General features: G+C 42.8%; 2 protein-coding genes across 2 annotated transcripts; both read right to left on the reverse strand.

The window, feature by feature from the left end:
- Positions 1 to 132: 132 nt before the first annotated feature.
- On the reverse strand, positions 133 to 6,719 carry LOC148317745 (glucagon receptor-like). Its single transcript, XM_088284579.1, has 15 exons — positions 6,674 to 6,719; positions 6,553 to 6,598; positions 5,548 to 5,638; positions 4,868 to 4,970; positions 4,627 to 4,737; positions 4,251 to 4,372; positions 2,442 to 2,548; positions 2,118 to 2,274; positions 1,702 to 1,861; positions 1,273 to 1,333; positions 1,130 to 1,199; positions 960 to 1,051; positions 709 to 847; positions 585 to 626; positions 133 to 477 (listed from the first exon to the last, which is right to left on the reverse strand). The coding sequence occupies exons 3-15, from the start codon at positions 5,605 to 5,607 to the stop codon at positions 406 to 408; spliced, it is 1,296 nt and encodes a 431-aa protein (XP_088140705.1). The 5' UTR covers positions 5,608 to 5,638; positions 6,553 to 6,598; positions 6,674 to 6,719; the 3' UTR covers positions 133 to 405.
- A 2,880-nt stretch (positions 6,720 to 9,599) lies between these two features.
- On the reverse strand, positions 9,600 to 12,587 carry pnpo (pyridoxamine 5'-phosphate oxidase). The gene is made up of 7 exons (XM_088284526.1): positions 12,247 to 12,587; positions 11,532 to 11,656; positions 10,917 to 11,016; positions 10,780 to 10,833; positions 10,579 to 10,707; positions 10,170 to 10,240; positions 9,600 to 10,035 (listed from the first exon to the last, which is right to left on the reverse strand). Exons 1-7 carry the CDS (start codon positions 12,427 to 12,429, stop codon positions 9,873 to 9,875), a joined length of 825 nt encoding a protein of 274 aa, XP_088140652.1. The 5' UTR covers positions 12,430 to 12,587; the 3' UTR covers positions 9,600 to 9,872.
- Between the last annotated feature and the right edge of the window lie 117 nt (positions 12,588 to 12,704).

Raw genomic sequence — 12,704 nt, forward strand, 5'->3', positions numbered from 1 at the left:
AACCCCCCGCCCCTAAAAAACTAAATAAATCACATTGTAATATCAAATGAAGCATAAATCCAGCTTTCAGTCTGACTCGATATCAGCAACATGTGGAAGTAACTCCACAGGGTCATGAAGATGAATTTGGAACGACACCTGCATGGCTGCAGATGAGGATGCCAACTCACTGTCGTCGCCATCTGCACGCTGCAGGGCGGCGTTGCCCCTTATCGCTGCGGGAAATTTAAGCAGTGAGACCGCGTGACACGAGTCAGCTTCCTGAATTGGACGTTGAAAAAGCAGAGAACTGTCGTGGCTGGCCGAAGCGTCTGCCATCGCCCTCCCTGTGCTGTCTGACGACTTGTTATGCTCTGGCACCGTGGCAATAGAAAAAGTGTTCACGTGGGTGACAACACCGGCTAGTCACTGTCCACAGCACACAAGCCGAATTTCTGTCGTCCAGCTGTGGAGTTTCCTCTTCAACTCTGTTCTCACCTGTACACAAAAGTCAAAGTGTATAATTTTTTTTTGCGACTGCTATACTTGATTCTCTACATTGGTTAAATAATAAAAAAATTATCAGTGATGGAAAAAAAACCAACCTCTTTGTTTGCATAGCAGTAAAGAACCGCCACCAGAAAGCCCTGCAAAATTCAATTATGGAATTATAAAAAAATATTGCGTGATCTAGCAATCACTACCGGTATTAGGGATCAAGCAGCCTACCTGAAAGGAATTTAGAAAAAGTGAGAAGAAAACTTTAAAGTAACGCAGAACCCCTGTGGTTTGCTCATCTGTTACAAAGAAGAAGATGACCTCGTGAATTCCAAACAGAGGAATCAACGTCAGCGTCGCCTTGGCCAGCCTGGACGGACAAAACCAACAGCAGCACGGCTCAGAATTCAAACTCGGCATTTATATTTATTTTCTTCTTTTGTCTTCTTCATTCGGAGCCAATTTGATGCGCGATGACTTGCCGTCGTTTGTAACTGGAATAGTCGCTCTGGCTGTTGGCTCGCAGTTTGGAGAGAATGACCTTCAGAATCTTCAGGAATATCAGAAAGTTGATCTGTAGTTGGTGAGCAAAAACACCACTTTTGAGAGTTTTACGCCACACGTGGGGCGGAGTTCCGAATCTCATACTTACGAGCGAAGCAAAAAGAATCGGCGAACGAATGATCCACCAGTAGTTCATGTTCTCATTGACAGCCCAACATCTGGGACGAAAAAAAAAAAAAAAACATTATTCCCATCCGGTCCCGTTAAAAGCGGCATACTTGACACACTTACTCTTTGTTTTCTTTCAAAATCTTCATCACTACCCAGGGAATCACAAAGACAAGTGGTGTCCCTAAGACAAAGAACATGCTGATAAAACTGAATAAAAAAGTCGACAGTTGCCTTCTTTTGTAATTCTACAAAAAAATTATGTTGTTTCGCTTTTTCCTTGATGCACAATCAAGTGTAGCCTGATTATTTTTCCGCCGCACGACAATAAAGTGTAATTGCACTTCTGGTCCACTAGTTGGCAGTAGCGCTCTCCTTGCCTATTGTGCTGCGCGTATTAACTTTTTATTTTGCAACAAAAATGCTATTATTTATAGCTGCGGCGGAGCGTGGGTGACGGTGGGGCGGCGTGGATTGTTTTCTTCTTGCTAGGGGGGCGGAACAGAAAATCATTGAGAAGTAGTCCAAGTAATCAGTGTCCAAAAAGCTTACCCCAGCCGAGACAGATGTACGGCAAGTATTTGTTGCTGTCGATGAGCACCGACGCAATCAGCACCGAGTACAAATAAATGGCCTCTCCAAAGAACCAGTAGTGGTTGGCGAGCACGCAGTACTGCATGAGAACCTGCGCTATCCTGCAGCCAATCGCAGCCTGAGGACGCGCAAAACACACGGATCACACAACAGCCGGTCCAAATGTTCATTTTCCAATTTACGCAAGGATTGTCTGCCAAGAACAACAACGATCGAAATAGCAACTCCGGCTCCAAATCTATTTATCGCCTGTCTGACATTTACAAGTGGATCATTAAATTCTCAGGCAGAGTTGCGCTGGAAAGGGAAAGTGAGTTTTTATTTACACCACCGATTTCCGGATTAAATAAAAAAAAAATTAAAAAAAATCCCACCCGATGGCTGAGCATCTCGCTGACGTCCGCCAGTTTCATGATCTCGCGCCCCCAGTGGCGTTCCAGCATGGTGTCCTTGACGATGACGGAGACGGCTCGCAGGATGAACGACAGGAAGAGGTTGGCATGGATGTAATTGCGCGTGCAATGCAGCTTCCTAACAAACCAAAAAAAATTATCCATCATACTCTCTAAAGAAATTATTCACGTCCATTTTGCTCCATTTTTTGACAGTAATTGCTGACCGGATCACAATAAAACCAACGAGGTCCATGTTTTGAAGCATTAAAAGAACTTTTTTCAGTCACATGTTCGGTGATTTACCTGAAGCTCAGGAGAATGACGAGAGCCGTAACGAGAGTGAGGAGGGACAGGGAATAGCCCACCGTGTACAAGGTCCTGAAGCTCACCATCATTTTTTTGAGCCACATCTGAAAGACATGCGCACAAATTGTGGTTAGCGGCGATGCAAATGAGTAAGACGATTCCATTGCACGTTTTATTTTTGCAGTCTTGCATTTTTGATGATTTTGGGGTTTTTTTTGCACAGTTAAAAATTGTATTTTAGTCGAACTTTGGGTGTAATTCCACTGGCGACAGCTAGATGGCCAAACAGTATTATCTAAATTTGACAAAAGACGAACAAAAAAAAAAAAAACAGGAAGTATTTCATCACAATTTGTCGACCATTTTTGATCGTCATCCGCTCGAATCCCGCTTTTTACGCCTACAGAAAGCGACGGCTCGAGTTTCACATTTTATAATGATCTGCGCATCTTTGCCAATAAAGTTTGATATGTTGGATCCATTGGGATTTGTTTCTCTTGCTCTCTTTCAATTTCTTTTATGGGTTTAAATGTGTCAACAAGAAAAAAAAGGTATTTCAATATTGCAGATTGAACATGATCCCCGTGACGGAGAACGGATTACTGGAAAATGAAGAAAACTAATTTGAAGACACTTATTGCACTCTGGCCACAAACAATAAGATGTCAGCCTTTTATTTATTCTGCTACAAAGTTGGAAATGTTCCATGGGATTTACGGGGGAATAAAAAGGAAGTCAAGGTTGTGTGATGGAAATTAAAATAAAAAATTTAATTAAAAATTTACGCTTAATGACCACACCTTGGCAAAAAAAAAAAATTTTTTTTAAATCCCCATTTTACCTTCCCACGGCAGTATAACGCAAACTTACTGGAAATTTTCCCTCCATTTGCAGCGCCGCCAGTGTGTCAATTTCAACTGATTGACAATTTGCTTCCCCAAGGCAGGAGAGGCCCAGGTAAGATTTTATTATTTTTTATTTTTTCCAAATGATGACATGTTAGCGGCTTTAGCTAAACGATCGCCTTAAATGGTTCCGTCATTCTGGTGCCACCTGCCATCGCTCAAACTCCAGCTCTCACATGACAAGAGCGGCAGGCACTCTGACATCATTTTATACAATCACATTCTGATTTTCCATATTTTATCCTCAACTCCCTTGACATTGATTCAATATATTTGATGTCCAACAGAAGGTCCCTGTGCCGGTGTCTGTCCTCACTCGTTGGACAATTGAAACGACAATAAATCCGTTTTTATCCTTATATTGGTCGTAGGTGTTTTTGTGCGATTGCAATCCAGGCTAAATAAAACATGTGCAGGAAAGCGCATGAAAATTGATCTCGATTCTGAACACACTTGCACAGAGCAGTAAAAGATAAATCGAATGTTTATCACAGCAGCGGCGAAACATGATTATAACTGCGGCATGGCGCTCAAATTACAGCCCATTTCTCACCGTTAGACTTCATCGGACCAACACTTGACTTTTTGTGCGACGGCAATGTCGTGTAAATGGCATTATGTGGCACATATCTGCAGGACACCTTTGAATCGTATTTCACCGGGCGCTCAAAGAATTCGCGGAACACAAAATATGACAACATTTGTCACAGCGGTGGAGAATCCATCTTATAAAAGTGGCACGTTTTTATTTTATGTAATGCACTTTTGAGATACGAGGGGCCTTTCGAGACTCGAGTGATTTTTTTTTTTTTTGTCTTGGAATCAACAAGCCTCACAACATCCAGCACAAAATGGGTCGGTGGTGCAGCTTCTTGAGGCTGGGGTGTCAAAGGTCATTTACCTCCTGAGATGTGACCTCTTTTTCCTCCTCACACTGGGACTTATCCCTCCACACGTGGCCGTCGTCGTCACGCTCCCAAAGGCCGTCGGTGCCGCAGCGCCGAAGCACCGTGCCGTGTGACACTGGATGAGAAGAAAAAAAGAAAATGGATGACTTTGCTTTTGGGTGGTTATTGCAGATTGGATGATTTATTATGTGTCACTGCAGGTTGTGCAGTGGCGTGCAAAGGGGGGGATTGAGGGGGCATTTTTTTTTTACAATTTCGTACTTCTCAGATATTTACCCACAGTGCACTGTTTCTCCAAAAATGAATCCAAAGACACGATCCGATTCATTGCCCATCCTTCGCACAAAGAAATATTTCAGACTGCTATACCTTGATCATACCAGGGCAGGTAGAAAGGACAGGAGATGTTGACGAGAGATCCGGCGGGAGTATCAGGCCAGCAGGCGTATCTATCAAACGTTCGGTTGCAAAACAAGCCACCTGGAAAAGGCACCAAAGTTCATCCGCGGTCCAATCTCATAATTTTCCGCGTAAATTACGGCAGGTGACATTTGCCTCTCTCTCTTTCTCAATCGTCTCCTATTGCAAGAGACGTCAAACGTCTTCCTACCTTGAGGCAGCGGCTCTTTTTCAATCATCTCCATGCAGTCGTCCTTATACTGCACCCACTTGTGAAACGTTTCCTCCAACACTTTCCCGCTGGCCATGTCAATCTGCAATTAGATTCCCAAGACACTCACAGCATCTTGATTCCAGCATTTCATGCATTCACATGATCATCACGACCTTCTGCGAGGGACATAAACCTCTTCATCATCACGGCGCATGTACTTGCCAGTCAATTGAATTGATGCTGTGCATTGGGAAGCGGCTCTGACCATTTGGCTATTTCAGTTATGCCTCGTCCAAAAAAAAGAAGATGCGAATTATGGATATGGACAACTTAATTGTTTGAGGTCTACTATTTGATTCGGACAAGTTATTATTCCAGTTTGATGTATCGACATAGATGAGGGCGCAACCGATGAATTGAGCGGCCAATCAAATCTGCTGTTTATTAGCTCTCCAAAAATCCACAAAAAAAATAAATAATCGGGATTAGGAGACCAGACCAGAAATTAAGTTGATTTTTATTATTATTATTTTTTTTAATTAATTGAATCGGTCGTTGCTCACTTTCTGCCACTCGGGAGTACCACGCCTTATGTTTTCAAACAAAAGTCGTCCTTCAAGCTTATAAGACATTCCACACAAAAGTTGGTAAAAAAAAAAAAAAAAAAAAAAACTAACCATGGGCAGTTTGACAAGCAGCAAACAAATCACGGCCACGACGTCTCCAATGGTAGCCATCGCGACGAGCGTGTTCTTTGTCACTGTAACACTGAAGGAGAAAGTGATCATTTATAGTAGCTGAAAAATGTGATTAATCACAATTAATCATTACATTTTTTTGTGATTGACTAGTTAAAAAAATGGAATCACTTGACAGAGAGAGAGAGACACGCCTCTACACCGCCAGATGTGAAGTCTTTCAACTCCAAATAATTTTAAGAGGTGATATTCTTTTCTTTGATTTTCAGTGTCATCCTGCAAAATGATTGCGGTCATATTTTTCAAATCAATTTTGCTTACAAAATACTCCCCCCAAAAAAAAAGACGTTAATTGCCACCTTGCGTGGATATTTTGACAAATGGCTTCAGAGAGAAGATGGCACGCCAAAACAATTAACAGCCAGTTAATCATATACAAGTCAATAAACTATTCTTTGAACCTCTCGAATTTGAAAGTACTCCCATAAAACATTGAGGCATGCCTTTGTGTGTCTTTTATACTAATTTGTTTGGAAGCAAATGAAAGAAAAAAAAATGTTCAACCCTCGGCACATTTTCACTGATTTGTGTTTACTTTTAAGACAATGCTGTGAATACAAATTTAGTGACAAACACTTTTTTTTTTTTTTTTTCAAAAAAAGACCATGATCAGAAACTCAATCAGCCAAACCGAAGGCTGTCCACGTTCCTCGAAAAAGGATTTCTAACATCATCTCGTGCTGTTTCTAGAAACATCCCCGGTTTTAGGCTATCATTATTCCATCACTTTTGTGGCATGTAATCATATTCATAAGGCAACTAGAATGTACTGCATGTTTTTTTTTTCCAATCTGGGCTTGAGACGCAATTGATTCATTCATTCAACATGCAAATTGAAGCCGCATTCAAACCGTAAAAGAGCGTCTCTGTTCTCACAAGGAATCCACCTCAAAGGTAATCACAGCAAATCAACAACAAAAGAACCTGTCTTCATCAGCCAGTACGATTTTCTGGGGGGTCAAGTTGAACGCTGAGAAAAAGAAGACAAGGTTTACAAAAAAAAAAAAAACAACAACAACAAACAAAAAAAAAAGATCAGACTTACATGCAACTGCAGCAGCACGGAAACTTTCCTTCTCGAACCTGCACGCGGAGCTCGCTCTTTACATTCTTTTCTCCCCCCCAAAAAATAAATAAAATTAAATTAAAAAAAATATAGTGTCTGCAGTCGCACACGCCACTGTGCGAAGAGGCAACGAGGCAATTAAGCCTCCTTTCCTTGGCGCTTGCTCCCGAGTGTCCCGCAGCCGCTTCACCTCCACCGGCGACGTGCTATTACGTCACATCAAAAAAAAAAAAAAAAAAAGCGGCGATCAGCTGCAAAATAATAATGCACGTATAATAATAATAATATATGCTGCATATATAAATCATGCAACGATTGTGTTTGTATATAGGTGAATTGGGACGTGGGGATTTTTTTTTTTCGCGGGAAAAGGGGGGGGGGGTGATATCAGATAGATAGATACCGACTGGTACCGACTGGTACCTTTAAAAAATTATTGTCGATCCCTCTAATGTTGCGGAGGGGATCATAGCTTGTGCTGTGTGAATGTCAAAAAAGCTGACTATAGAACAGCCGAACCTTAATGAGGTTAATCAGAGGCACTTACAATGGCGGAATTTGAAAGTCATTGGCTGTTTATTTTTATTTTATTTTGAGGTGGGGTAAGATTTCAAAGTTCTTTAATTGAGTTATAGCGGTTCTAAATCAAATTTGTTTCTATTTCTTAACGGATAAGCAGCACATCGCTGTCTTTTTTTCTGCTGTGCTGAATCCATTTCTCAAAGTCTAAGCCACCTAAGATGAGCGCTTTTATGATACCAATAGATTGGTCGACTTTTTTTTTTCTCCCTGCTTTGTGTTAGCCATCGATTTGATTGCCAGACACGCTGGGAGTAATGACACAGACGAGAGCAGTGAGCACAACCTCTCCGAGGATGTTTGTTCATTTATTTTCTCCCCTGCTAGATTGCATTTTTCACTCTGGACGGGGTTGTGCTTGACCTGCATCCAGTTTGAATTAACACCGAAATGTGTTAATAATGAGAGTCACAGACTCAATTCAGCTGATTTCTTTGGGGAAGGCACAAACAGTCAAACACACCGATATAAAATGATAACACTCGCAAGGAGAAGCTCACACTGAAACGGAACCAGTCAAACCCGACTCCGGCTCCTCCACGAATTCTACAGTTCGGCCCAACGCGACCACCGAAATGTAAAACTGTACAAATCGGGAGCAGCCTCGCTGTCAGCACAGACGGCGCAGCCAATAGGAGAGATATTGGCGGAGTGATTTCAGAGTGCTAACGACAAAAGTAAATGGCACGAGGAAAATGAAGGCAGCAATATCACAAGCCATGACGAGAGAAATGAGCACGCTGCCCCGCTGTGAACGCCAAGAAAATCAAGTGTAGTGGAAAGAATGCAACAGTAACCTAGCAACAAGTCACTCAGCGGCAGCAGATTCTTTTTAAATCGCATGCAATTTGTCACAATAAGTAAATACGTGACATTGTTTTAGTGGTCCAGAATTAGAAAAGAGCAGAACTCCTCGAGGATGCTGTTTGTTATGTCCCACATGACGATGATGTCACAGAATCAATAGGACACGCACAACACATTTTTAATGTAAAATAAATTAAAATGTTGCCGTTAGACAAAATAAGCTTTCACTTTTAGGAGTTCTTTGTGATTCGTTTACTGGTATTAGCTTTCGAAATCATTTTTTTAACTCATTCACTACCAGCAAAGTAAAAAAAAAAAAAAATGGATCTTCGACGTATTTAGCCGTCAATGGCAGTAAATAAATTCAAGGAAAAGTCAAGCCTCAAAAATGTTCCATGTGCCTTGACATTCTGATTATTATCGCCTGTGTGGGTAAAAACGACCCGTTTTTAGCCATCTAAGGAGGCGGCCATTTTGTCACTTCCTGTTGTCTGAAAAGGACATCACAGCTCAGGTAACGACCAATCACGGCTCACTTGTTTTCGCAACCTGAGCCATGATTGGTCGTTATCTGACCCCTGAGTAATTGTGACGTCATTGTCAGGCGATGAAATTGACAAAATGGCCGCCCCCTCAGATAGCTAAAAACGTGACGAATTTACCGCTTAAATATTCCACAAATGCCAGAATGCCGCGTTTCAATTCAGTGAGGCTGCATTGCCAAGAAATGTTTTGGTTGACTTCCCCTTTAAGGTATGCAGACAAACGTTGGAGTCTCCGGAGTGCCCGGCCACTCATCAAGCATGAAATTAAACGAGTAAATCTAAGCAATCACTTGACACTTTGTGCACGTCATCCTCTCAGACTGTTTTCTAAAGCACGTATCCTAGATTTGAAATATCTCGTAGCACGCCACCAAATACTGACAGATTGTTGATGATCTCATTTCAAAGGCACTTTGCGAATGTGAAAATGTGGCCCAATCAAAGCTGGCATAATTGCGGGATTGATGAACGGCGCACGTGGAAATCCTAATGAACCTTTTTCGCTTGTCTTATATAATATGTAAGCCCACCAAAGATGGTCTATCCCTGCTCAAAGATGGCGCTATCGCCCCCTGCTGGCCACAAACTGCTCGCAGACACGTTTAGCAAACCGTTCATTTATTGACGAAAATTTAAAAAATATGGATTTCACACAAAGGACACAATCAGCAGCACTTTGAAGGCAGGAGGACGGCTGCAGTTCGTCGAAATTATGATATGTACGGTCATGAACCACAAACACACCTATCGGCGTTGCCGCTGACACTCGTCATTGGTGTCAAGGAAGTACGAACGGGAGACGAGCTTTGTTTGTCGAGGATGAGATCATTTTAGCCTGGGTCGTTATTGTTGTTGGAAAATGAGTTTGGAATAAAATGATGGTGTTTCCGGGTCACAGTTTCAGGTATATCTATAGATTAAATTATTCATTTACTCACATTATATTTCACACATTTTTTTCCCTTTTTTTTTTGTGTGGTGGGTCACAAAAGAATTATGTTCAAACTGCGCATAATGTTGCAGTGGCTTCACTTTTTTTTTTCACTTACTGGCGTGTTATCTGGGAAAAAACTTGTTCGATTTAAATGAGCAACATACTTTTTGAGGTGGTACTTGGATTATTTAAATTATTAGGGAAGGCATTTTGCCCGCGAAAGAGGAAATTAAGATGGTGGGGGGGAAAGCACTGAAGTGAAGCCAGGATGAAGATTTCTTCAAGTTGGGTCCGATGTGCCGACGTGGGCCGATCACGGCGAGAGGCGCTGGTAAGCCCAGCAGCCGTCGCCACGCCGCTGATGTTTGCCCAGCTCGGCGTCGGCGGCCACTTTGGTGAAGACGATGCGATCGTGGAGCCTGTTGGTTTGGCCCTGCCAGAACTCCATCAGATGGGGCTTCACCACGTAGCCCCCCCTAGTGGACGAAAGAACAATAAAGAGGGTGGAACGGGAGCTTCACAAAAAAATGGTGTGGGTGTGTGATGTCATTTCTGCCGGAGGAAGCATTCAAATCTCTTAATTTGGTGATTTTATTGCAAAAATACTCACCAGTAGTCTGGCATCGGCACTTGTGTATCCTTATACTTCTCCTCAAGCTCAGCATTTTTCTCCCGCAGGAACTAAAAAGATGTCATCAAGAAGTGAACTTTTCAAAGGGGTTTGTGTGCACCTTAAAAAGTGAATTTGATTTTAAGAATTATTTTTTAAGCTAATTCCCACTTCTTATGTGTGTATAATATATACATATATATATATATATATATATGTATATATGTATATATTTATTTTAAAAATTTTTTATAATTAGTTAACGATTAGTTTTGTTCCATGTACACACGTGAGGGAAAACTGTGATTATTAAAAATTGCTTCTTCCTCTTTAAGTGTTGTCAAATGCGAATGGCAAGTGACAGTTGCGATGCAGTTCGAGTGTATCAGACGACGGCGCTTCTTCTTACGTCTCGATTGGGAACCGGCGTGCTCTGCCTGCTCACCACCGCTCCGATCTGGCTGCTTTTTGGCCGCGAGTGGAAGTAATCGCAGGAGCTCTGGTAGGGGATTCGCTCCACCTCGCCCTCGATGCGGATCTACCGGGACAAAAAGTCGGAAGCCTGTCCAGACGGAACGAGATCGAGCAGCGGACGTGGACGTTGTCTCACCTGTCTGTTCAACGGCTCCCAGTAGAAGACGAGACAGGCGTGAGGGTTGCTCTCCTGCGGATGGACGACAGCGTGACTGCAGTGATGTTGGGGGCGGGGGGGGGGCAAACAAAAGGTCAGAGGTCACAGCTACTCACCAGCTCCGTTCCCTTGCGGCTCTCGTAGTTGGTGAAGAATCGGAAGCCGTAGTCGCTGTAACCTTTCAGCAGAACCATGCGCGCCGACGGGCGTCCGTCTCTGACGCAAATAAATAACCAATTAATTACAATGCCCCCAAAAAAAATGACTCTTGTTCGTCACGTCAATTTGTGCAGACATGTTTTTAGGTTAGTATGCTCGCTAAAACGGAAAAGGTGGTTGGATTGTGACCTTCATGTAACAGTGCAAGCACAAACTGCCCTCTGAACCTTTGAACTCGTGGTGACATCATAAAAGGCCTTTGTTGTGATCGCTTATGTTTGAAGTACTTTGCAACCATCTTGCCGCTTTTGTACGCGGTGACAAACCCTTTTGTTTGGAAATGTCACAGCCCCGCAATTAGCAAAAACAGCTCGCGACTTGTTTCAACGTGCACAGATGACACACCTTAATATGAGGTAAAGTAAACAGCGGTCATGATTACTGCCAAACTGCCGCAGCAACGACTGTCGAGGACTTACTCGAGGTCATCGACGAGTACCCGAAACGCCGGTTAGTTGCTAACGGTGCTCACACATCCCTAGTTGTAAACATACATGCATGTGGTTGCTCACTTGGTTGCCGTGGCGATGCACATGGCGTTGGCTTCGCCAACCTCAGGACACTTAGTGGCTTCGTCAAACCAGCTTCCAAACTGCTTGATTGGGTCCAGAGACGTCAGCTGGTTCTCCTCGAAACACTAACGTGAACACAAACATGCTGTGAGTGACACTCATTCGTTCCAATGCCGACGCTCAACGCCTCACTCAGCATGGCAGAGCGTGCATGACGAGAGCTATTTGCAAGGCAGCTGCATTTCTGCCACCATTTAAGAGTTTCCAGGTGTCTTAATAACATGCGTGTGCCATGATTTGATTGCAAGCTCATTAGGAAGTTAAGTGAATCAATGGCTGTATGGATGTACACATCAGCAGCGGCTAAATTCGGTTAGACTGTTACTGAAAGCCAATCTGTGCAGACACTGCAGCTCTGCTTACCCTTCGTGGCCGAGTCAAAGTGGTTCTCTCTCTCTCTAACTGCTAAACCATTGACTGAAAAATGTGTGAGGTGGTAATTGTGCAAATAAGTTCTCTATTTTGTAAGGGTGCAGAACGTGTTGTTTTTCTTTTTTTAGAGGTAGTCAGATAACTAATGATTGACGCCAATAGGTGAATCAGTCCAGAGAACAGAAACGTAGGGTGAAAGATTGTCATTTTCAGTAGCATTTGGGGACAACAAACACATCTGACGCACGACACGAGCGATTTCCAGTCCAGTTGCAACGCCCACCTCTTCGTCTCCTTTATATTTCTTCCTCATGTCACTGAGATCCATGCTGGAGCTGTCACACGTCGACTGTCCGCGGAGAAATTGTAGAAAGACGCTTCGTTTGCACGCAGTCGGAGGCAAAAGTAACGCGCGATTTGCACCAATTATCGAAACAATCTGTCCCAATGACAGCGTGAGCCTCATGCTTGTCGGCGATGTGACGTAACGAGTTCGTTTTACGTAACATTACGCCTGTTTTGCAACCAACGTTAATGCGTAAATTTGTTTTTATTATGCACTCGAAAATAAAGACCTGCACCATTCGTTTACAAAAAGAGTTGGGTGGACAGAAAAATATCAGACGTAATAACATTCGCGAAAGAAAGGGCGGAACTATGCGCGGTGGTGCGTTCAGAGAATATTGTCGCGGTGGATTTCTGAAAAATATAGAACAACCGCGGACATTTTTAAATGTATTT

Source organism: Idiotropiscis lumnitzeri, chromosome 20, assembly GCF_059441095.1.
Source record: "Idiotropiscis lumnitzeri isolate Australia: NSW breed Sydney's pygmy pipehorse chromosome 20, RoL_Ilum_1.0, whole genome shotgun sequence".
NCBI lineage: Eukaryota > Metazoa > Chordata > Actinopteri > Syngnathiformes > Syngnathidae > Idiotropiscis > Idiotropiscis lumnitzeri.

Excerpts from the sequence above, each read along its gene's own strand:
- pnpo (XM_088284526.1), bottom strand. The coding sequence starts at position 12,429 with ATGAGGCTCACGCTGTCATTGGGACAGATTGTTTCGATAATTGGTGCA. Across the intron at positions 11,017-11,531 it reads TGCATCGCCACGGCAACCAA|AGACGGACGCCCGTCGGCGC; the intron begins GTGAGCAACCAC and ends TATTTGCGTCAG. Across the intron at positions 10,241-10,578 it reads CGCCGGTTCCCAATCGAGAC|TTCCTGCGGGAGAAAAATGC; the intron begins GTAAGAAGAAGC and ends ACATCTTTTTAG.
- LOC148317745 (XM_088284579.1), bottom strand. The coding sequence starts at position 5,607 with ATGGCTACCATTGGAGACGTCGTGGCCGTGATTTGTTTGCTGCTTGTC. Across the intron at positions 627-708 it reads TTTTTCTAAATTCCTTTCAG|GGCTTTCTGGTGGCGGTTCT; the intron begins GTAGGCTGCTTG and ends TGAATTTTGCAG. Across the intron at positions 478-584 it reads ACTGCTATGCAAACAAAGAG|GTGAGAACAGAGTTGAAGAG; the intron begins GTTGGTTTTTTT and ends TTTTGTGTACAG.